The 26,179-nt window shown below is 40.6% G+C and overlaps 1 protein-coding gene across 4 annotated transcripts in view; it reads right to left on the reverse strand.

Annotated features, from left to right (window-relative positions):
• Nucleotides 1–26,179, reverse strand: part of KLF12 (KLF transcription factor 12) — a 234,501-nt gene that overhangs the window by 13,467 nt on the left and 194,855 nt on the right. For 3 of the 4 annotated variants that reach the window (XM_014870959.2, XM_014870953.2, XM_014870958.2), the window contains one exon: nt 11,076–11,233. In XM_014870959.2, coding sequence (XP_014726445.1) covers nt 11,076–11,233 — 158 coding nt within the window. Of the gene's footprint in view, nt 1–2,259; nt 2,846–11,075; nt 11,234–26,179 lie in introns of those variants that run through there. The other variant, XM_088159748.1, reaches the window with a different exon arrangement.

The raw sequence follows: 26,179 nt of genomic DNA on the forward strand, positions 1-26,179 counted from the left end.
TCTATTGTTTAGTCCTGAAACCTGGTAAAAATATCCCAAAATAGAAAAAATCCGATACTGTTCTGCAGCTTTGCCCTGCAATACATGGATAGTGGACCGCACACCATAACAGCCATTTACATGGATCAAGCAGGACCCTGGAGCATGAAAAAGTATTTCTAGACAGTTCTCTGTAGAAAATGAGTATTTTCTATTATTTGGGGGAGTTAATTACAAAGTTTTGAAGGGATGAGTCAACACTCCAAATTGGAATAGTAATTTTTCAGTCTTCTATTAACACATCTATTTCTGAAGTCCTCCAAAACCATGCCTTTTGTACTTCAGATGCAACAAACCAAATTAGTTTAATTACCATTACCATATTATTTTTCCTAACCTACCATGACTCCTCTTACTTAGGCACTTAAAAACATGGTTACAATTGCTGCTCATTAAATCCTCGAAAACTCTTCAAATATTGAATTAATAATGCTGAATAATGACTACTGTTCAGCCATTTAAAAAATTTTCACCCTTCACACAGCCCAACATCTGTCTTCCCATATCTTTATTCATGTACCCTGACATCTGGAAGACCATTCACCCAGGGAAATAAATCTCTTGAACTTTTACTTTATAACTCGATGACATTCACATATTCCTTATTAGAAAATCTCTGTGTAGGTACAAGCCCAAGATATGCCACATAACAGATGAAGGGAGCAGGGTCTGTTCTGTGCCATGCAGAACTTCCCACGTGGGATGTTTTTCAGCAGTTATCCTCTGCCCATCAACTAGCTGGTATCAACAGTATTTGATGCCAGACCAGATGTTTCAAAGACAGACACCACAAAACCACCACATAAATAGTTATGGGTTATTCTGCCAGCAGGGAAACTGTTCTGGAACTCCAGGAAACAGATCTGGGCTTATATTCATTCCTTAAGTGAGGAACCTTATTTACTGCAACTGCAGATGCTCCATGTACTCCCTGTGCACTTGCAGCTCCTTTCATTTATGTATTATTTAACTTCCATTTATCCAGCAGTTTAGCAGGCTCTTGGCAACCATGAGGTAACACTGTCTACTACCAGGACAGAAAACACCCCAGAGCTCAAGCTGTAAACATTTCTCTTCCTCTGGCATCAACTCCCCTCTCTTTCTGATATTACAGAAAAGTGCCATGTTCCTTCTTATTACATCCTCTTCACACATCCCTATCTATCCATTTTTTTCTGCACATGGAATTGTCACCATGGCTCTTGAATTATTATGTCACTTCTTTGCAGCTCCTTCCCGCAGTGGCACACAGCATTTTGAAACGTTGCTAACACTTTTATTCCAAATAAGAGACAATGAGGAAATAAACATAGGGGACTGTTCAGGGGTAAAGGTTTAGCAATCTAGTCAGATTTTTTCTATGCTTAAAGCTTTCATCACTCTATGAAAGACAAAGTTAGAAAGTACATGGAAACAAAACCTGATGTATATAGGTTTGTGTAGTAATTCCAGACAGGGAGGATGGGGGCATAGAGGACGTGACACCGCTTACTCCATTCATGAAATACAATGGGTTTCAGGGAAATTTGCATTTTAATAGGTGGAACATGCCCAATTCTGCTACATACATCTTTATGCCCCAAGTTTCTACTGTCATTATTTTGGAGAAGTATTTCCCCAAAAAAACCCAGAGTGAGGTCATAGGATTTAGCCCGAAACAAATTGGAAGAAAATAAATAAGCCAGCGAGCATGTCTCTGCCTATGTTTGATATGCTACATTTTCTAGTCAAAGTGAACAGATCTGCAGTTTTGCAGGGTTGAGGACATCTCCTGGTAATTCCTGGTTTGTTTTCTGCTACAGGATGTTATGCAATATATGTAATGTGTAGTATTTATGTCAGCTGTTTTCAGCTCCCATGAAAACACCAGAATTGTTCTGAAGCATACGCGACATTCCTACTGCACCCTTATTGACAGGGCTCTAGGAGAAGAAATCATACACTGAAAACCACAAATGGCTAATTAGATTTTGCATTTCTACTAAAAATAAGAAATTTCAGACAGAAAAGAATCTTTTAACAGCAAAACCACTATCTGATAATGAACATCCTCAGGCACTCCCAGAGGAAGAGGGGAGCTTAGCTTTCAGACATGGGGGAAAGGGAAAAATGACAATTCTTACATTTTGTGTGATATTTTTATTAGTATAATTTTTTAATGAAAAAAATAGAGCACTTATCAAGCACTTTACAACTTTGAAGTACATTATAATGCTTTTTTGAAAATGTAATCTCTCATAAAAGTCTCTCTTCATAGTAGTACTGTGTAACAAATATCAAGTCTATTCTGCAGGTAAGAAAACCAAAACAGTGAGCATTAGCCTTCCCAAAACTGCCAAGAGTGAACAGCAAAGCTATGACTTACACATTAGGAACACCTTACTTTCTGTAATGGAAGAGCTAGATCTTAGCTTAAACTCTTTAAAACTTTGAAATCTTTTCAATCATTTTGATGCAAAAATCTAATCCAATTATTCACTTAATGCATTACTAATTCACTCTCTCTCTCTTTGATGAACGTATGCAATTTGACTTTTATGTTTCAGTATTGTCAAAATATGCAAATAAAAAATAAAATATCTTTCCGGGAAGAGATTAGTTTCGTATCAGTTAAGCAAGTCTGGCAAAACAATTTCTACTAGCAGAACAGGAACATACTGTGCTGCCTGGGACACGTCTTGAAGTTCAGGTTTTTATTTCTTGTTCTCGGGCTGACTTAGGCAAAGCACAGGGACATGGTTTCTTCATGTGGAAACCAGGAACAAAACAATTTCTTCAGTTCAAATATACAGTGACAACCTTCATTCTAGAAGAAGAGACAGAACTTCATTACACTCTGGCAGCCCTTGAACTCATTATTTACAAACTCCACTTGTGATAATTCAGGTGGGAGTCCTTTTCTCACATCAAAACACACAAACACGTTTTCATTTCACTGCACTGATGAGCTTTGGTCCTGTTTGCCATGCTGGCCCTTCTTCTCACTCCCTCTGCAAGACCAGTACTACTTCAGCAACTCTACTACTTTCCTTCTACTACTGTTGTCCCACATGCTACTCTAGGTATAGAGCTGCCCCAGTCTGATACTATTTAAATTCAAATCCCAGCAAAAAAGCCTTTGGGACTAAAATCACAAAATTCAATTAGCTGTAATTTAAGAAGGCAAACCCATTATATCAGTCTCTGGTCTGTTCTGTAACCACATGCACAGAAAAGAAAGAAAGATGGGGAATCCAAGCAATTTCCACATTTTCTCTTTTTGGGGCTTCTGCAGAGACTTTGCTCCAGAACAGAATGGGCTCTACCAAGTACTATGTGATATATGACTGAATTAATGCTCAGGGACAAGGATTAGTTAAGTACATTGCCACAGGCGCTGCTGATGCAGTATGAAAAATTTTAACTCCTGTAAAAAAAGTGAATGTGAAAAATTTGGAAAAGTACAAGGCATCTCCTCCTGTGCACCTGAATCCAGGAGCCAGACCAAATCCCAACAGTTCATGAAAAATATAGTTTTATTCATCCTCCTGAAATTTGTTTCCTGTATGACATGGTGTGTATATGTAAGTTTTTAAGTATATGTCAAGTGCATATATATGTATATACACACACACACACTTAACATATAGATGATGACATGAAGTTTTCTTCACAACTGCCAGTGCAAATATATGGGGCTACTGAATTTCCAGTGCTGTGGGAAAAGACTGAGGTTTTCCTTCTTATAGCAGCCTTCACTCACTATAGTATTTGGGAAAGGTAATGCAAGAGATCCATATTTCCATCAGTAGCCAAGTGTATGGAGGGTGCCAGCAGACCTGCACATTTACTCTCCTCAGCTGGGGTGCTTCAGGCTTGGGCTTCAGTCTGGCCTTCCCCAAATAAAACAACTTTCCTTCACTGTGGTCTACAACTGCAAGGGAAACACCAAACAAGTCACACTTCCCTACCCTTCTGCCTTCAGTGCTGCTACTGTCACTCCTCCTGGCACTGCTCCATTGTGTTCATCAAGAGAAATACTCATATTTCTCAGTATTTATTAAAAAAACCCAAAAAAACCAAAAAACCCCCCCCAAACCAACAACAAAAACCTGCCAAAGAAATAATTAGAAAGAAGAAGAAGAAGAAGAAATAATTAAAAACCCAACAAACAAAAAACGTCCAAAAGGCTCCAAGGGATGAGCTTTGTCAGTTTACAGTTAAACAGTTTTGCACAACTGATTATGTGGTGTTTGCACTGTGCTAGAAGTCAGGCTCAAGCAGAGGATGGGCACTGGTGTGCTGAGCTGTGTATAGAAACAGAGCATTAAAAAACTCACTTCCCATTTAAGTGAGCTGGAAATGGAATTAAACTTTCCAAAAGAAGATATACCAATTTTTATAACAATAAAAATCAGATTAAATATATATAATACTAAAGAAAAATATTAACGGACAAAAATATGCATGGCAAGGGACAAGGGGAAAGCTCATTAATGTGATCAAAATACCACTATTTCATATCCTATGTGAAGAAAACACTGAAGTGCAGAAAATAACTCCTCATCCTACACAGGTTTCATCAGATCTTTTTACTTTCCCATGAAACAAGAACTTTTTGTAGAATTTACCCACATTTCTAACTGCTTATTTTCAAAAAAGTTAAGAGTGAAAACACTAATTTTCAGGATTTACCTCTTGTATGCTTTTATGTGCAAAAAATAAAAGAAAGCAGGAAAGAAGAAAACCTGAATAAGACATTTCAAAACAAGCTTTTATGACTCTTACTTGCAGTTTTGAGCATGCTGCACTCTCCAAGACTGTTTCCGATCGAAGGTTGCCCTGACAAGGACAGGATGGGCACGAGCAACTTCAGACACACTTCCCAAAAGACATGGAGTACCATCAGCAACAAATCATTGTTCCCTCTGCTGGGGACTGAGTGGGCTGCAAGAGTTGGAAACCCTGTACTGTGTATTTATTCCTCCAGGTCTGGGTGCAACATCTGGGAAAGTGTTTTGGAAGCAGTGGGAGTAAAGACATCTTTCTTGCCTTCATGGCACTTCAGGGCTACACATGGTAGACCACAATCATGCCAGAGACCTTAGATGAACTGCAGTTCTTTGGAGGTAGAGCATTAAGTACTAAATGGTTGGCTTAGAGAAAATCTTATTCTGCATAATGAAATTATCATTATTCCCTCGTGCCACACACAGACAAAACACATATGCACCCCATATTTACAAAGTCAAGGGGCACTGTTGAAAATATTTTTCATAACCTTGAGACTGAAAGTAATCACAGATGCAATTAGACTTGCTTTCCCATCAAAGTGCCTGGAATAACCACACGGGCACTCTTCCATATCGGCACAGCATCAGACCTACAATGCAGAGGAATGACTCCCTGTGTGTAAGGTGAATTCAGAGCTTGCAATATGTGCCAAAAATGAAATCATGTAACTTTCCACAGAGCAGCTATTGGAAGAGAACTGGATGTACAAGCTCTTTCTGGTACGGACACCTGCCTGTAACTAGCTGGACTCAGACAACTATCTCACTACACCCAGAGGTTCCCACTTCTGCATCACCTTCCTAGGCTGTGGTGGCTTTGGTGAGCCTGCCCTTACACCCCTGTACATACTGCACCGGGAGACATCTGCTCTTAAATATATTTCTGTTCTGAAGTATGAAGCCAGCCACATCAATGGGAGTATGCTAAGGTTTCACTTATTAAATAATCTGTTTATCTTCTAAAGAGAACCTGCATGGAGAAACAGCAGAAAGGCTAGAAAGGAAAACTTCTGTGAAATATACTCGTTTTCACATTGGAAAGCTCTACTGTTTATTGAAACTGGCAGTAAATTTTAAACACTAAAAGCAAGTATTTCTTAAAAAATAAAAGCATCTCCCAACACAAACAGAACCTCCTATTTTACTTAAAGTAAATTAATTTTTAAATTGGCTATGTTTATTTAAATTCCCAGTTTCTGAAACAGCATATGAACCTGCTGTTGGAAGATTTTCACCTGACAGATTTTCACAGTACAGGAAAGGCTCAGGGACAAGGAGAACATAGGACATGAGAAAGAAAAGCTGGGGGTTTGAAGAGTGAGTCTGGCGGGTAGGTAGCAAAGAGGTGTTAGAGACCAAAAATCTACACAGTTCAAGTAAAAGTCAGACAGATTATTTTTAAAAATGTTGCTTCTTCCCAGTATTTGTCTAAAGAAGGGATTACAAATCTGTAAATATCTCTCTGGAACTTATAGCTAGCAAAAGGCATTAAACAGACCTTAAGAAAACAACAGGTAATGAATGGAGTTTTAAAACCTACAGAACAAAAATAGCTTTTTGGTGCCTCTGACTTTTTAAGTCCACTCTGAAAGCGCTCAAAGGAAAATGTGAACAAAGACTAATGACAGGGGGCCCTTTCATATTAAAATAATATATGGAGCAACAGTGAGTGAGAGGAATGCAATGTTTGAAAAAGCACAGACTAAATAAAACACCCATGTACTCACTAGTCCTCTCTCTTCTAGGGTGGTGTCTCAATCCAGCTACAAAGGAACATCCTGGGGAGGGAACACTGTCATTTTCTCAGGTACAAATCTGTACTTCTGAGATGTTTACTGTCTCCATGTAAAACTGCTGAAGACCCCTTGACACTGACAAATAGGCTTCATTACGTCTGTGGCAAAGGTATTCGGTCTCATCTCTCAGGAATGATATAGGCGTTGATCAAGGACAAAGCACCAAACACTAAAAAATTCATTTGGCCTGGGGGCTATATTCAGCCTGGCTCTGTAAGAGCCTGAGAGAGCAGCCCCTCTACTGCAGCAGCAGCAGCACTGAGAAGGGTGATTCATACCCAGTGCCAACTGGGGCTCATGGACAAAGAGCAGCAGTTGCAGCCCAGTATCTTTTTTGTCCCACAGAAGTGCTCTGGTTACAGACCTTGGCCTCCTCCACTCCTCCGAGGCAGGAGCAAAACCATGCCTGTGGATATATGGTGCTACACCCATGGATTAAATCCATTCCCACTTCATGCCACCTGGAAAGTCCCAGGCTTTTGCAGCTGTTGACCCCAGAAAGCCGCACTGTCACGTTCTTCCAGAAATTTTTAACCAACAACTGAAATAAGGTTGTACAGAAATACAGAATGCACATTACTACTATAGTAAATGAAAATCCTGTGGAGGTGAGAGACAGGGAACAAGTATCTTGTGTTTCAGACACTAAAATTATGTCCTGCATAACCTCACAGCAGGTCTTCTTTCTTTGTTGACTTCTTCAGGATGATTCACACCATGTTTTAAACTCCTTGGGCTTCTCCATGTGGTAAGGGGGTAGCCATGATGAACTAGAACTGGAACCACGAGCAACTTCAGATATTCAGATGTTCATACAGTGGAAAGAACCAGTATTATTCAGTCTGTAGGACTCAGCTGTCCTACTGGAAGTGTTAATGGCAACCTTAGTAATGCCTAAAAGGACTGAAATAGCCACTACAGATCATAAAATAGCATTCTGACGTGTTTCCTTCTCCATCTTCAAAGTAAAAGCAGCAAAGTGAAGAAGGTGAGTCCCACCAGGGCTGCACAGGTGCAAACCCCTTGGAAACAGCAATTACACTCTCCCCATTCCCGAGGCCAACACCAGCACCTGTGCCAAGTGCAACATAGATGAACACAAACTGGGAATGCAACCCATGGCTGCTGGTTTTCTCATTTTTAAAGATTATTCCTTTGTGGAGTCACACATTAGTAATTTTCTTTAAGTTCTCTGAAGCAGAAGCTAACTCAATGCAAATCCAGTGAGCCAATTTCTCACAGTTTCTCCTTGCAGAAAGAGTTGATAAACCTGAGCTGTGAGATTGACTGTGAGCCCCCAAGGCTCTCCATCACACCTGATACCTACTGATAGCTTTATTTGATGATCTGGCAAAACAACAAGAAGCTGATACTAGAAAGAGAAATTTAATACCAGTGGTTGTGATTTATGCAATGTTCTATCTATCAGAGGTTTCCCTTGCAGTTTTCCCAGTCAGAGAGACAATACGTAATTCAAGTCCGCCCCCCAGTGGACTCCGTGCCCACTCCAGCACACCAAGTTTTGAGGACACTGGTGGCAAGTATTGAGGAGCTAGCTGACTGCCAGCATACTTAAAAAACCTAGGAGTTACTCCAAAACAATTAGACTCAACTGTTACCATCTATAATGTTCTGTTTCCGTTCTTCATTAGGATGAAAAGAAGTATACCGGAACCAACAAATCTGTTCATCCTGTCATAATACCACATGTTTTTCCTCCTGTGTCTAAACTACTGTGAATGTTTCAGTGGCTGTACACAGAAAATCATGTAGGTTGGAAAAGATCTTTAAGATCATCAAGTAAACGAAAAAAAAAGTTCTCAAACACGTACTGCTTACGTAAACAATTGTAAGCAAGATCAGCCTGCCTAAAAAAAATAAGGTACAGATTATGCAATGCTGAGTTTCTGTGATCTTTTCTCAGAAAGTTTCCTATTGAAACTTGCTCACTCTTGCGTGCATAGCTGTCATACTTCATTTATACTTATCCAAAACTGCACTAATTACCGTGGGTCATATGTGAATAATTAACTTCTTTTGCCTGAAGCAAAAGTAAAGGCCAAGATAAAAAACACGAGATTAGTACAGGGAGTATGCTCATGGCCAATGCTACATGTAAGTCTGATTATACCAACTTCTTATCAAGAACTCTGAAGGGTCCCGTAAAACATTTAATTTCAACTGCACAATACAGGTTTTCTCACTGGATTCACTGGCTAAATTCAGCATTGACCATTTTTCTAGACTACACTTCTTTCATCATACCTGCTGCAATGTCAATATAAAGCAGTTATCAGCTGACTACTTAATTAAGGTTTTTGATCCAAAGTTGTTTTTCTTTTTCCCTGAAGTAATAAACCAACTTCCAGTATGACTACAAAAAAACAGTTCAGGCAGTTGTATTTTGATGTGGGAATTAATTTCAGCCAACTCACAGCCTGGCAGGTATCCGGGCTTCTTCTGTACTCAGCAGTGAAAGAGAAGCACCTTTGCAAGCCAATCCCTGGGTATACCTGAAGAGGGAACAACATGCCCCAGAGGTGCCAATCCCTCTACTCTGACTACCCAGAGATCCCAGACAGATAGCATAGCCTTGACACTCAGCTGCCAGGGAAACACGGCTAGGGATATGGATCCTACAATTACAGCAGGTAGATAAACTCGTTTTATGATGGTGGAGAGCTACATATAGGATTAAACTGGGATTTACCTACATCCTCTCAAGCCTTCAGTGCCTACTTCTAAGCACCCTAAGTGCACAGCCTGAGATTCAGCAGTGTTGACTATCTAACACTGATTTGGGTGCATTACCTGCAAGCACTGGTCTGCCCCATGAAATCACCGAAGAATTACAGACATCTGACAAATGTACTTCTCAGTGTTTTAAAATGTGACAGAAGAAAAGAGCCTCTTCTGTTTCTGGGCTGACTTGGGTGTGACATTTCTGAGGCTGTCCACATCTAGTTTGGTAACTCACACGATGATTGCTTATACTCCTGGGCTGCTCGCCAGTCTGGCAGAGAAGAGTGACTTCCCTGTGGTGTAAGCAGATAAATGGTATTTTTGTTTCCAACCAAACACTCTAAGACTCTTCTCTGCTAGGCTCTCTTCCTTTAAATCTGTTACAGCCATGCAATGCTCAAAGGGCGATATGGGCAAGAAAAGAAACAATGCGGAAATCCAGGCAGGAAGAAGGAAAGGAACAGAGTAGGGTTAGACTGAGATAGAAGAGATAAAACAAGAAAAAGGTGACAGGGTAAAGGTATATAAGATATTAGAAGAGCAGGGATGAAAGACCACATTTAAGATGGAAAAGAAGAGGGAAAAAGAAAAAATAATTGAGACAAGACATGACAAGTAATGAGAGAGCAGAAGGCCCTTTTTAAAGGGAAGATGTGAGGAAACCAGGAAAATCGGCCTGGAAGCAAATGTAATGGAAATTGCCTGATCACCAGAACATTTCTGTTGCTTAATGAAGGAACTCAAACCTTATAGAAATTTTTTTAGTAGGGCATATTAGGATGGAGCCGTGTTCAGAACTCCTCTCAACAAAAGTCCTACCAACCAAAAGACATATTGGAAAGAGTGATGGAGATGTGGCCTCACCTGAAATGGACAAGTCTTCACTTAATTTTCTAAAATAGTATCTCATACTCTTTAGAGTACAACAGATCACAGAAAGTGCCAGCAGATTCTCAGCAAAGAACAACATTGTCCTATGTGCTGGATAAATACCATCTTTCCTCCACGGAGTTGCAGGAATGCTGAAGTCCATTAAGAGCAGAGAGATCAATAAATTTAATTTAAGCAAATCAGCATCAGAGTAAGGAACAGCACTGAGGCTCAGAACGTTCTGTCCACTGCCTTTCCAGCCATCCAATCAATGCCCTTTCAGACTTGCTCTTGATAACTTCAAATTGCTGCTCCTGAATTTATCCACAATAAAATTACAACTATTACACATCACTACTTCAGCTACCTTTCCATGCCAGTCATACAGACTAGTAACAGCCCATAAAGTTAATGAGGACGCCAGGTATTGATTCTGTGTTAAGTATGGTCACCCCTGAATGGGGCCCAGCTCCTCCAGGCACCTCTCTCACATCTCTGCTGTAGGCATCTGACTGGTTCTCCAACAGTTCAGTGATGACTTCCCTCTCCAGTATGGGCTAGGTGCCTCTGAAAGCCTCCAGAAAGACTGAGGACTTGAGTTTACCCTTGAATTGAACTGAAGGATTTCAGGAGCTCCTGGCATCCAAAGGCTACATCCATAAAAGCAAGTGGTTTCAAAAGAAACATCTGTAGAGTAAAAAAATGCACTCACAGACATCTCTGCTATTGAAAGGCCTGTGAATAACAGTAGAGGTCTTTGGCTCTTAATGTAGGATGACAAGCTCATTATACCCTAAACTGGAGAGAAAGGCACCTGCTTTTCTTAACCATGGCACACAGTGCCAGCAAATCTTACCTGTGTGCGTTCTCCGGTGAGCCTTCAGGTGGGAGCTTTTCGTGTACACTTTGTTGCATCCCTCAAAGTCACACCGATGGATGCGCCGCTTCCTGGAGTCTGGAGACTCAGACCTCCTCTGACGCCTTGTGCTCTCAATACTGAACGGTGAAATTGAACTGAAAAACAGAACAGAAGCCAAAAAATGAAGCAAGAGAGTGGTGTGTATCCCAGTCCCCAAAAAAATCAGCTATAACAGAACTGACTGTGCTAGAAGTGACATAAACAATGAATTAACTATTTCCCTTTCCACATTTTGACACAATTAGTGCTTGAACTAGAGCATATTTTGGAGTATGAAATAACTGAAGTCTTGATTTAGAAGTGCTTATTGCCCAAAAACCCACTATGATCCTTGAAATACTGCTCCAATAATAAAGCAGCCTGACTTTATCTGAGCTCTGTTTCTATTCGATATGTGTCCAGGTACAAGCTCACTGAACTGTTTTCTAAACAAGTTTATATATAGCCTCCATAACTTCTCTTTGACAAGTTTAAATAGATAAAAAGCCTGAAACCTTTTATAAAAAAGTGTTTCCAGTACTCAGATCTGAACTATGGATCCTTGCATTAGGCCAAACACCTGTTGTTTGCTTGAATACAGACTGCTAACAGATCCAGATCACCCTGTAGCAGCGATTTTTCCATTTTCTCATTTAACAACTCTCAATCTATCACATGCAAGCCAATGAAATTTATTTTCTTTCAGACCACTGATAAATGAAGTTTATTTGAACAAGGCTAGAGAACAATCCCCACAGAAACACATAAATGCTTATCAAAGATACTCCATTTACAGCAGTGTCCTAAGGCCTATCAGTTACCCTAATTTTAAGCAATTAAAAATACAGCATTGAAGTAATCTTGCATGAGTTTCTAAGTACAGTGTGTGCTGGACCTAATACTTGAAGAAAGCCTTGCTACAGCAATACATTTGGCTTGGTTAGATAAATTATCATGTCAGAAGGCCAAGACTCAAACCCTCATTGACTGCCAGTAATTATACTACCCAGCCATAAATCATTATTAACTGTTCATCCTATCAACCTCACTATGATTACATTGCACAGCAATCATGGCCACCCACAGCTACACCAGCCTGTTCAGTTAAGTACTAGAACAACTCTGCCTTTCATCAGATTTCTGGGGCTTCCCAGGTTTATTGACCTTTAAGGGAAATGGGCTACAGATTCATTAGCCTGCTCTGTTAGATTCTTAAGATCAATCTGAACGAAAAACATGAACTTTTGGGGAAGCTACAGTACTAAGGCAGGCATTTGAAAGGAGCACTGACATCGATGCATCTGCTGGGAAGCACCTCTATTAAAACAGACCTGCAAGCTCCTGTTAGAGGAGTTCCTGTACAGCTGTAACTGCTATGGCATACATTGAACTTGTACAGTTTTGCAGAACTTGCTGAAGACTATTTATACGGGGTTAGAAGTCTGCATAAAGCATCTCATACCATTAGCATGTGATTTCACTGATGTTCTAATTCTCTGCATACAAATCTCTAAATCTTGAATTAGTGGTAGTCCAAATTACGCATTTTTATTTTTAAGAACTTTCACAGTACAACCCTAATTTGAAGCACTAATGGGGAAAAAAGTACTTTCTTTCTGAACAGTAATTTTTAAATACATATTCGTATTTCACTTGCAGCAAGAGATTCTCCAGATTAATTATTTTTGCCTATAATATGATGCATGTAAACAGATGCACAGAGAGCTCCTAAAATGAAGGAAGAAGTGGACAGAGAGCTGTAGTAACAACATTAGCTGGCAAAAAGTTGTCCCCAAGAGAGTAAGAAACATTAGCACTTTAACTATATGACTGGAATATAAATATGTCTAGCTCTCACAGAAATGGCTTAGGAATTGCATTTAAGCATCTGAATCTCAGAACAAATAGAAGTCTTGGGTTAGATGATTCACTGAGAATGGTTTCACTACTCCAGATGCGGGTTTTTTTAAACATCCCACCAGCTGAAATAAAAGCAAATGTGTAAATAAAATGTTAAAGCTCAATACTGAACATACAAAATCTAGTGCCAAAACCAGGAAACACTGAAAAAAAAAAAAAAAATATCTATCTGTGCATCCTTTTTGCTGCAAGTAACTTATGAGTAACTTATGAGCTGTCTCAGAACCCTATTTTGTAAGAGTGTTCAGATCTGTTCAGATGGTACAGCTCATTTAAATACGAGGAGGATCAAGTTTAAAATGCTGGTGCAATTTCCAGCCCCGAGACAAAATGAACCTTGAGAAGAGTCAGCACCTCATAAAAAGCTATTTGTCACACACGAGAAAGTGATCTCACTGCTGGGAACTGCTCTGTGCTTTCCCAGATATTTATACAGAAGAGGATGGCACAGAGCACTGCCATGAAGGTGGCACACGATCAATGCTGCAGCTTTTTAATTGGATTGCTCCCTCTTTCTACAAAGTGTAGGATCCTACTTTATCCCACAGGAGGGAAAATAACTGAGTAAGCCACAGAAGGTGACAAATATTGTCACCATCCCCTGAGAGCTTCACAGTCATCGCTTGCTCAGCACACCAAGGAGAAAATCTACTGTCAGCTAGACCCAGCAAATGTCACTTCATGCCTTCCCTTTGCAGTCATGCAGCATAAATGACAAACTAACCAGCAGAGGAGACCACATGGCAAGTGAGAGCATATGTCCAAGGTGGTTTTCCTCTGCCACTTCAACTCCTGTGGCACAGGAGGACCCCCCGTGCAGAGATGTTCACTGGTGGAAAAGCAGCCAGAATCCACCTGACACTACCAACTTAATTTTAGCCTTACAAAAGTTGTGTGACCTTAAATGGAGACATCACCAAAGACCCTAAAAATACTACAAAATGCTTTTTTGAGCTTCCTCAGGAGGTTAGTCCCTCTCACAGTAAGGTCCAGATGATTTGCTGATGTTCTTTCCCTTTGCCATGCAAACAGGAAAGGGACATCTTTCTCAAGCAATTTCTATAAAATACCCTCACTGTCCAGACAGACAGAAGTCCTCAAAACCACATTTTGTACCTTTTGAAGGCCACAGGGGCTGTGCCAGGTGTCTCTGATCAGCACAGGGTTCCCAAAACTACTGTTTGATGGCACCATGGTAGACAACAACGTTGAAGTGGATGGGTCAGGGAATTCACAGACATTTATTTTTTCAACTAACTAAATTTTCCTTTTTATTTAAAATACATTTTAAAATTCTATAAAATAAATAAAGAAAAAACACCACAAAAAAAAGACCACAGTGCACCCCCCCCCCCAACCAAAATCCAAACAAACATTATTGTAGCAGTCTCTTTCAAGTTTAAGTTCCCCCTTCAGCGACTGCACCGAGGGAAGACCCGGAAACCTGTCTCCAGCCAAGAGCTATCAGGGTACCCTGAGAAAGAGCTGCCAATTCTTCTGTTAATGGCCATGATCTCAGGCAGCCTTTAAGGCTCAAGGTGGGCTTTTGCAGTAGGACTTTTGTCATACTTAACAGCTCAGCAGGATGTATTAAATTACTGCTGAAACGTGAACTTAGAAAGATAAATTAACAAAGAAGAAAAGTGGGTTCTGACCTGTCAGCTTGATGTTTATTTATTTGCAGCTTGTTATTTCAAAAACCACTGTAATTTCTACATTAGTGTAGAAATTTTTACACCTAATGGGAATCCTGGGAGACTGCTGGCTGCATCCATGAGCAGCTGCAACACTTGTAGTCAGTACGGTTGGTAGGGTGAAATGAATAAAACTAATGCAATCGTTTAGGGTGGTTTATAAAAATTCACCTGTGTTATTTCCAGTTAGAAGTGAAAACTTGCATCTTTACAACTCACACACAGCCAAGTTCTTGCCTCCGTGATACAAAGTCTGCAAAACCTAACACCCGCTGGGTATTCACCACTAGATGGCCATCAAGTTCTGCTGAACGTGATCTGCACTGCATGAGATGTGGATTATAACAACCCTGGTTGCAGGATTATTTTTCCTTTCTATGAATGCCGCCCATGACCTCCTAGGTGTCTTGCCTCTGTTCTGTGCTGACTGTGAATAGCCCTTGGCACAAGCAGTAGCACTGTTAAAAACCACATGTAATGGGTGTCTTTACATTGATCCTGTGTCTTCCGAGCAATATGCTGAGCAGAGCTGCCTGGGGAACACAGTTTATTAAAGCCCTGAACTGTGCTCCGTCTCACGACACACCACAAGTCCCTGCACGCTGGCTGCTCCCCACTCACAGTGTGCTCACCCTGTGGCAAACACACAGGGTTACCTTCGGCCACCCAAGCACGAGCTCCTGGTGCTGCTGGCACCCCTGTGAGCTGGCCAAGGGCTCGCTGACATGGCCAACAAGGAACCACGGACGTGCCGTGAGCCACGTTTTGCTCTTTGCTCTACAAACCCAAACAGTGTCCCAGTGTTGCTTCATCCTTGTGACTGGCAGTTTTACTCTTCCCTGGTTTCTCCGCTAAGAGCTCAGACTCTTTGGCTACACATCCTGCCTGCCTCCAAAGACCTCATGGAAAACATGTTGATCCAGGGCTAACAGGTCACATCAGTTTGTGCCAACATCCCTGTCACCTTACCTAAGTCTCTCCTCTACAGCAATCAGGCTGCCTTACCTTCCTCTCTAGCAGGCCCTGTAGTTAACTGAGAGACTTGAGGCTGCACTCTAATAATAGTCCATGGCTGCTCAAAGCAGATGCTCTCTTCCCCCTGGGGTGAGACTCGGGCTGTATCAGCCATGTCCCTCCACTCTGGCTACTATGGGAAGGAAAGGCAGATGGGGCTCAGGCCCGTGAAGCATCTGCTCAGCCTGGATGAGGGGCTCAGTGGGCCAGACTGGACGAGTTGTGGTCCTCTTGTGCTTCTGACAGCCCCTGGGTGCTGGAGCACAGGATTTGGCTGAGATGGCACATCAGGGCAGTCCCACTCCACAACTGTTTTCTGTTGTGTTGGCACCAGCACTTGCCTGATTCTGCAGCAAGCCAGTGCAGGACCCACAATGATGAAAATAAAATTCTGCCGGAAAAAATCTGAGCTTTTGGTAGCTTGACTCCCAGTAGGAGAGTCTGCCAAGTACCTGACATATGGCAGAGGACAGGAACCTGTGGCCATGGGTTAGGGGAGTGTCATCACTCCTTTTAGAGGCAACCAGCTGTGATTACGACAGCTTCCATGTAAATTTAGAATATGTGTGGAGAAATCAAGAACATGGACATAAGCAATCAACATCAGGAACAACTGGAAAATCCAGCATATGTTCCACAGGAAAGTTGCTTCTTGTAATATTTGAGTATAAAACATACTGAAAAAAAACCCACATACATAGATAGGCCGAAAACAAAAATTTGGAGATATGACCATGTTGAATAACTATGAGCTGACGATGTGCTTTGGCAATACATGATAGAATGAGTCATATCTCACCCTCAGTTCAATTCTAGACATTCAGATATTTAGAGGTTTCACGTTTTTAAAGGGAAAAATATGTCACTATACAATACTCAAATGTTCAAACAGTGTATAAATTCAGCAATGTGAATCTTTACTTTATGAGACATGCAAAGCTTCTGGGTCAGCCTGTAAGTTATAGTAATTAAAAGTGCAGGCAAATTAAACAAAAGCATAAAACTAGAGTACAACATGCCTGCATTTACAGGGTAATGAGCAGTTAAGAAAATCCTTGGATCTCTAGCATTTGTTCAGTGCTCAAAGGGAACCAATGCTGCAGAAAGAAGCATCATGGGTTTTGGCTGCTTAACATTTATAGAAACTAGAGCTGTCAAGTGACTAACTATAGACCTAATTTTTTTAAATCCTAGCATTTGGATTCAGTGTGGGATGGTACCCCCTGAGCACACTGAACAGCATCCTCACACACCCCCACGGCAGCTGTCACTCCTCCTTTGGTTCTCAGAGCAGCTCCCCATCAAGGACCCTCAGAAGCAGGGATGACCACAGGCCCAACACCTTTGCTTGGCTCCTCTGGCACTTTTCGGAATGAACACATCCACAGCAGCACACCACTCATTCATGGAGCTGATGTGACTTAAAACAAAGTATCTTTTATTAGTTAACACCTTAAGTTTCACACGCTAATAGACATGCGGATACTCTGTGCCTTTTTGAAAAGCAGTTTTGAATCATATTTCCCAGACTCCAGCTCTCTACTTTATTTTGCAGCAGCTTTTCACATAATGTAATTTCATTTTCTGGTAGTAATGTAATGTTACCGTTCCACTCAGGATAGTGATAACACTACAGACTTCACCATGAAGAAATATGACATGGATTATTTCTCATTACAGTTTATAAAACTTCTTCTAGTAGTCAGATGCCAAAATCCTACGATATAAAAACATAGTAGGTTTTTTGCTATAAAATGCTTAAATATCAGTGCCATCTCCTGATAAAAATCTTCACTCACTCAAATACTGATTTTTCTTTTTTAAATACAAATTTGTTACTGTCCCTGTTCATAAACAGATGCACATGCGTATGTACACATGTATTTTTTTCCTCTTTGATTCTCGGATTCTAATTAATGTTTCATGAAAGGCAAACAGCTGCCTTAGGAATGTGAGACATTAAAACATATCAAGCAGTACTTAAAGCGACCATAAAAGGAAAATATGTGCTACTCTTTTATTAGCAGTAGCTACTTCAATCACTGTACTTTAAGGTGATGTTATACTGGAAATTATACTTTTTGTCAAGAAAGAAAGGAGGAATTTGGCAGCATACACAAACAGCACACATATTAAATGGGAAAACTACATGGATAAACGAGACAGAGACAAAAGATGGTTTGAATACATTTGGTTCAGAAAGTGCTTGAGCTGGAGCAAAGCTGCACTAGGAGCAGATGGGAGTAGGAGCACAGAAGTTTCTCCTGTTATGCTCTGAACTAGATGCCTGACGCTGGCTGCTGCCAGAAGCAGTGCCCTGGTAGAGAGGATCCTCTGCTCCAGCTCCATATGGCCATTCCCATGCTGTTATATCCCTGACCTGGGCAGTCAGCAAACAAAACATCCTGCACATCTTTAACCTTGACTTTATCCGCAGCATTTACTGCTGAGACCAGATAAAGGTACCTGAACTGCTGAGCTGCCCTACAAGACCTGAGTGTCTCACAGCATTGCTCTGGCTGGGGTGGAAGCACAAATACACATGGAATAAACTTCTGGCAAAAGGGAAGAACTTTGGGGCCTGCTATTAATCACTTCGTTATTAGCTGTGTTAAGTTGAGGCATGAGACATTTGTCTGATCATCCTGATCTATATTCATCCAGGAGCACTTTCCAGCTCTTAGAATTTTGTGTTCTGAGGTGTGTCTCAGCTCCACAGTGGGCTGAGACCCAAATACACACCCTATTCTCCTCTTTCACGCTGCTTCTCTCTTCTGGGTTTCTAAGGAAAGGAAGCTGGGCCAGCAAGCACCTATGACATGCTCCAGCATGCCCCTCAGATCTGGTGACTGGAGGACTGTAAAGCACTTTTGACAGAGAAAACCCATGAATCAAATCTATGATGAACTCTGAAATGTCACAGGAAAAAAACCCCACCAAAACCTTTCCATCTATTTTACCCTTATTAACCGACAAAGGTTTCACTTAGAGAGCTACTGTGCAAAACAGCAAAGGAATTACATGCTAACTACCTTGTACTTAGACATTGCCTACACTACTAAAATGCTTCTTCATGGTTTTGAGGAAGTTCATGGCTGTATGACAACTTGCACCACTACATCCAGCAGTACCCAAACCTGAACAACAGCAACTCCCAGACCAGCCCTACTGAATTACCGAGATGCTCCTCAACAAGAATAAATTTCATGTTTCTCCTAACATGCCAGGGCATACAGAGTTTTTTCTACCTGTAAAGGTTTTAGAAACATTTGAGAAGAAGGTTATCATGTTTTACACACAGACTTAACATTTTCAGTAATATTAAACATAATTCTGTTTTACTGTCCTGCCTTTCCCTTGGTTTGGACAGATGGACTCATATTAAGTGAGACAAGTGTCCTTAGATTTTGTCAGAGATTCTGAGGTGACATATGACAGCAGTTTACATATGTTTAGAAGTATTTTTTCTAACATGTGCATGTTACAGAGGATGCACAACTGCAATATTGACCCTTCCAGCTCATCAGGATGGCTGAACACAGTGCAAAGGCTGCTCCGGATGTTGAAGCTCATGTTAACACCTCTTTTTGTAACATGGTGTATTATCACAGAATAAACACTAACAGAAAAACTCATCTGTGGAGGGAACTATAAATTTTCTGCTCAGCAAGGTTTCTCAGAGGTAGACCAAACTGTTCATAGTATTGTTCTTTTTAAGACTGAAAATGTTCGAAGACAGGAAAAAAAACAAAAAAAAGCATTTATCTGGGCAATGAGTTCCAGTGCTTAAGCATACATTCTAAAGAGAGTTTCTAATGAATACTTGTTTTTCTAAATAGTTCCTACAAAGTGTTTATATTCATAAGTACATGTATCTACACGTTATAATGAAAGACTACTAAGTGACCATGAGCTAACATAAACCTTCACTTTTCTTAGAAAAACCTCCAAAATTAGCTTACTTTGCTTTGGCCTGATGTTTTTCTGAACTGGAGTGAAAATTAATGAGAAAAAGGAAACCTCAAGCAGTGAGGAAACGTATCTTCTCAATGAACTTGCAAGTGGGCTAAAGTGCATTGTATAATCTTCTTGAAATTAGGCATAATTCCTGAAATCCTGTATTCCACACATGTTTGATGCATCCTAGTTCACATTTGGGAGTTGAACCTGCTCCCAAGGTCTAGCAGAGAAAAAGCATCTTATTTCATCCCCTCCTTTCAGAGCTGGCAGAACAGCAGTGATCATTCACAGGGTCTCCAGCATCAGCCTCACTAACTCTCACTCTAGACAGAGCCTGCATCAATGCCATGTCTGTTCTTTCTTTTTGTTTCCTTCTAGACAGAGCAGAAAATTGGGTAACTGAGCACCTACAACTCAGCTTTGAGATCACAGGGCCCTGCTTTCTACCTCTCCTGTTTCTGATTCATACTTTTTCTTCATACTTTTCTGGCAACACATATTGCAAACAAGCCCTGACAATACTGGTAACCTCAGCAGAAAAATATTTAAAAAGAGAAATAAAAATGACTGTTGCAGACATAAGATGAGCTGAAATTTTCATCATGGAAATGAGTATGTACATATATGCATGTCTTTCACCATTGTTCTGGTTATTTGTTCAAAGAGCACAGACTCTCCACTTTCTTGTGCAGGACTCCCTGAATATTCTACCTTGCTCCCCAGATTTCACATTTTTCTATCTCTAATTCTGATTCTTCACAGTGTACAACACAGTAGTGAGTCCCAGTGACTGTACAACAATGATTCTTGACTGCACATCCACCTCCTCTTTTTAGAGTAACAAACGCGGAACAGATCACTAGAGCGGTGATTAAAAATTCTCTATTCTGTATCCTTAGCTGACAAAATTGCCACTAACATCTTGCCAAGTCAGTGATATTAAATGAGGACATTGTTTCCACTGGGACTGAAGCTCATGTGAATGACCTTTACTTTCTTCCTGTTCAGAAGGGTTATTATTGATAAGTTAAATATTTGATTACCCTTGATACCTATGTGTAATGCAATTATGGGTGGTCATCTGTCATACTGTATGTCATCAAGCAGATTTTGTTAACTACTAAATGGTTGACCACACTGAAGTGCACATTTTGGTGTTTATATATATGTAAAGACAGCCTGCCACTCAGAACAGAAAGTCATCTCAGAAGACCAGTTTTTTTATGCCCCACTGCCCTTTACAAGCTCCTATGTGAGAGTATATATTGCCAAGTATTCATCTATAACTGAGATTATGTAACCATCATACCTATTTGATCTGTCTAGGAAAAAACAGACTAAGTAATTTAATTCATTCGGGGGACAAAAAAGTTACTGAGTGCAAGATCATACTTCAGGAACTTGGGTTTCTTTTCCTATCACACTTTCTAATCAATAAATTCTGAGATTTATAATTTCGCTTGTTTTGTGCTTCCAGAGCACCCTCTCCCCTACTGAGAGGAATTTTTAATAAAAGAACAAGAGAAAAAAAAAGTCTTATAAATCTAAACTGTACCCTTCAGGGGCCATACAGATTGTGTTACTAAGCAGTTTTGCTGACGAGGAATCCTGATATATTTATTTTATAGAAGTCAGCTTTTGTGTTCAATGTGCTACCTTGGACCTGGCTTTACAGCCACACGTATCAATGATGTATTCCTTCATTTGGATTACGAGATCCTTGCCACATCTTTATGGCTGTTTTGTGTTTGCAAAACAAAGTACAGTGAGGTTCCAGTACATGAACAGAGTACTAATACACACTGCAGTATTAATGCCTCGAGGAGCTGAAGCAGAGGCTACACAGAGTTAAGGGGAATAAAATAGACATTTATTGAGAGGCCTCCAAAGGCCACACCCTGACAGTACCAGTGCCAGAGTTGTGGCCCCTGCCTGGATGGCTCTAAGGTGGAAGCAAAAGAGGGCTTGGTCACGAGATCTCACATCTTTATAGGTTTTAGTCCATTTGCATGCAGGAGTCAACTGTGCAATTAATAGTCTCAAATCATGAAGTTTCATCCTCCTTGCTTGCTTGCCCGCCCTCTACTTTTCCCGTTGTTTATTCTTAGGGTCTGAAGTCTGAAGAAATTGTCCTTGAGTCCCCATCTGGAATAGGACTGTTTTGTTTTCACCACCCAAGCACATCAGAAAAGCACACCCAAGAAGAACAGAAAAACTTAAGGCATCAATCCACTATGTCTCTTTGCATCTGTGGTTTTCCACACCTATTTATAGCAATAGTCTCACCTGAAGCAATGTTCTGGGCTTCACCAGGCCCAACTTCCAATAGTCCTTTCCCAAGGACTGCCACTTCTTTTCATTAATTTCTCCCCTCTTCCCCCAGACTTAGTTGTAGTTTCTGTATTTGCTAGTATTTGAAAGATTTCAGGTGGCTTCATCTGTACCCTGGGATGGAAAGCATCCATGAAAGCTGCAGAAACCACTGAGACATAGAACCTCTGAAAGAGGGGAACTCATGTCTACCATCTGTGAGCTGGAAGAGTTACTGCATTTTCTTACTAGCCTTGCACAGATTTGTTGCATCATGTGGGCAACATTCCTTTTCTTCTCTCTATTATTAAAATCAACCTGATTTTCACCCAGCAAACAGTCAGGCTGTGGTAAGTAGAGTTTTTCCACTTGTAATTAATTATGCAGCAGAGCACTAATGTACTTTTCACACATACCAAAAAGCCAAATTTCAACAATTCCTTGTTTATCATTACACCAGCTCAGCAGCCACGAAGATACCCAGCTTGGACACAGGCCTCATAAAGTCTGGCAAAGCTCCCATTCTCTTCAGTGGAGTCAAACACAGGATTTCCCAACAGAAGGAGGAAAATAGAGTACTCTTTTCATGAACTGGAGCTCTTAACACTTTCTCATCAAGGCAGAATTGCATTTAGACTCACAATTCTCATGAGCAACGCAAGGTTTGATTAAGATCAAAACTTCTTCTGTAAGCAGGCATATGGCCATAGGGTATATTTAGTACCAGGAAATAGATCTTCAACACACCTGCTTGTCACAGAAATTGTTCCAGTCACACTCAGAGTACAAAGTCTATTTTTTCCTGATAAATACACCGTAACACTTTTCCAAGAGCCTTGATTAGGCTGGTAGCCAAGCAGCTCCACTCCTCTGGGATTCACTGGGTCAAGGTGGCTTCATGGGCTTGCTCTCATGGTCATCCCCTTGAAAAACTAGGTGGTCCTCATTGTGGCTATTGCCTGGTAAGGGAAAACTGCAAATACCTTTAGGATGAGAATAATCTTTTTTAGAAAGGCAAGAACAAAATCCTAATGGTTTTTTGCCATCAAAATAAAGGTCAAGATTTCCCTCTAAGCATGCTCCACCTCTGCTAAAGCAAAAACTGAACTGGGGATTTGAGTGTTTATATTCACTATTACTTCGTATGTGAATTGATGCAGGGATTTAAACTGGGTAAGATTTAAATGAAGTTGCCTCTTCAGGTTTTTGGAAATGTAACATAATGGATACTGCTGGCAAGGAATGTTTTCCCACTGGTAAAAGGGCGTATGTATCCCCTTGGGACGTCAAGTGTTCAATTATTTAAGAGAAATTATTCTGCTATTTCCATCAGATATTTCATGTTCTGTTCAGGAAAGGATAAAAACACACAAAGTTGAACAAGCTTTCAGATTTTTTACCAGGCCTTCCCTATACCTTAGCAAAAGGGAAAAAATTCCATGCTTGCAGGCTTTCTGAAATCAATTTTATTTTGCTTCATCCCACAATAATTAGTTAGGTTACTCATTTGGAAACAATGCCGCCCAGCAAAAGACAGAGAGTTCATAGTCATAAAGTACAGCAGTTAAATGAACATTTTTTAACAGGAGGTTAAATAGCCACCTCTTTTCAGGTTAGCAAATCTTTTCCTTTGATTTGAAATTGTCTCAGGGATGAGGGAACGTTTCCATCTGTGCGAAAAAATCATCCTGTCACCAGCAGAATTTCTTGAAGACACCTCAGTAATGGACATCACATGTCCTTCATCCTCATTATGCCCCTTGTCCTATTCAGTGCTACATAAAATTCCATGGCTTTGTTATCAATACTTGATGTATTTATTATTTACATACCATCGTTATAATTTATTTTCACACTTGGAAGGACCCTCATGTTACAAAGGAAACCTTGCAAAGTAGCAAAGGGCATCTGCTCTCTCGAAGCTATCATATCCCTCCCAACTGCAGCTCCTACAGTGCTGAGAATCAAGGGATGGCAACAATGGGACACTCCATTCACCTCGCTAATTTATGCATGTTGCTCATTAGCACAGGTCAACAGATCTGAGTGGCTGGAAGACAGTGCTCTGAATTTCAAATATCTTAACTGTGCAGTCAGCAGCACTGGTCTAGGACCCAGTGGTCCCTTGTTTGTCACAGTTTTCCTGCATATATTAGCCCAAAGCCAGTTGTGCTGACCCAGGATCCAATTCATTCATCTCTGGAATTCCTATTACTTCCTTGAAAACACTGATTCCCCCAAATCTTCACTAATAGTATGTTTGGCTTAATAACTTAAGTCCACATCAGGATTTAAGCATTTAGTTCTACTTTTTAAATTTCCACTTTGGAGGAAAAAAAAACTAGAAAATTGCCACATCCACTTCTAAATATTTTCTCCTTCCTAATCTGCTAAAATCTCTGCCTGCTTACTATATGAGATTTTACAAACAGTATCAGTCACCAAATAAAGCGTCAGCTAGTGCTGCCAATATAGTAATTAAGAACAACTAGTGTGCTTACACTCAAGCTTTTATGGGAGAAATCGGAGTCTGTTAAAATCTAGCAAAACTCAACTCTGCACATATGTTGTTTTGCTTTGTTTTGTTAAATGGGATGGAACATACCAGAACTTTAAAGATCAAAAAACACCCATAATTTCCTAAAACATTTGGAGCCTTTGCATGCAGTAAAAAGAGATAATTATCAGCATTTTGCTGTCACAATTGTTCATTTGGAAGAGGCACAGGAAAAAAACAACCAAATCCAAATCCAAAACTCCTAGCATAACAGAATGGCATTGCTGTAACTGCAGTAAATAAGAGAAAGCATTAGACAGATGGAGGGAGGCATCAGAGTGGCATTCAGCACAGAATTAGATGAGACAACAATGGCCATCGCAAGCAACTGCCTCAATAAGACAAGGCAGACATCTCACCCTGGCAATGGGATCCCATATCCCATGTGCCCCATGAAGCCACCTCCACCCTGGGCAGGTGTCCCTGCTGACACTGCCTCAGAAGTGAGGGTGCCTGCTCAAGGCACCTTGTGACATGCACTCCTAGGTGAAGAAACACATTTCAAGGGGCAGAAAGAGCAGGGTGCTTTATTTCCATCCTGCTTCTCATTTCTTTGCCCCATTACATATTTTTATCCTCTACAGAAGGGATGGAGCAAGGAGGACTGTTGCTACAGACTGAAGTCGTGTTTGACACACGAGCACAATTTGGACACACAATTTGATGTGCTAAGCATTTTCTTCAGGAATATTGTTTTTGCGAAGCCATTCACTTCAATTACATCCCTAAATCCTCTTTGGAAGCTCCCATTTCCAAGGCCACATTCTCCCCCTTTTGCCTGGGTAGGAAAGTGGATGTCTGTAATGAGTTTCACGTTAGCTGTAACAGCAACCACAAAATCCGTTTGTCATTCACATCTCACACTTGGTCACTCAAATGCAACCACAGGAATTACACATACGTAGGTAGTCCTTAATACTGATAGAACGGATGTTTTAACAGTCATAATACTAATTAAGTGTGACCTAGAAGCATCTTGTGGCATGATAAAGTCCCTCTCCTGCCATGCACTCGCCACACAGCAGGCACAGAATGAAGCTGTAGCACTTCTGCCAATGCATTTACTTCAGGTAGTGTTAAACAGCTGTGCTTCCTGTCCAGTTATTTCTTGCTCTTGTTAGGGTCTTTCCTTCAAAAAAAAAAAAACCTGTCTGAATTTCATTGTTTTATGTTCAGTAAATTATAACCATTTTCAAAACTTTACAAAACATCTTTAACCTTTTCAGTGGCTGATGCCCTCGCAGGTGGGTCTCTTGCATCTTTTCATGCTAGAAGCCTGACAAATATCTTCTGGAAAAAGGAGGCAAGGAGAGGGTATGTAAAATCACAGAATATCAGCCAAACGAGTGGTGCATAGTGGGCTGCTTTCTGTTTCACATCAGGATGGTAAATCCTACTGTCTCATTTCTGTGACAAAAAATTGAGCAATAACAAAAAATTGTCCAGTGCTCATCTGGTTTTGTGACAGGCTGCTTTTATTTCAGCCTCTTGAGTTCAAAGAGCAGAGATGTGGTTTACACAGACGTCCCATGGGTGAGCTTGTATTTCTTAAGGGCTGAAGTCTAACCCTACCCATGTGAAATACTGCATTTAAAAGCCATTTTGAA

This window comes from Sturnus vulgaris, chromosome 2 (assembly GCF_052056855.1).
Source record: "Sturnus vulgaris isolate bStuVul1 chromosome 2, bStuVul1.hap1, whole genome shotgun sequence".
Classification (NCBI taxonomy): Eukaryota; Metazoa; Chordata; class Aves; order Passeriformes; family Sturnidae; genus Sturnus; species Sturnus vulgaris.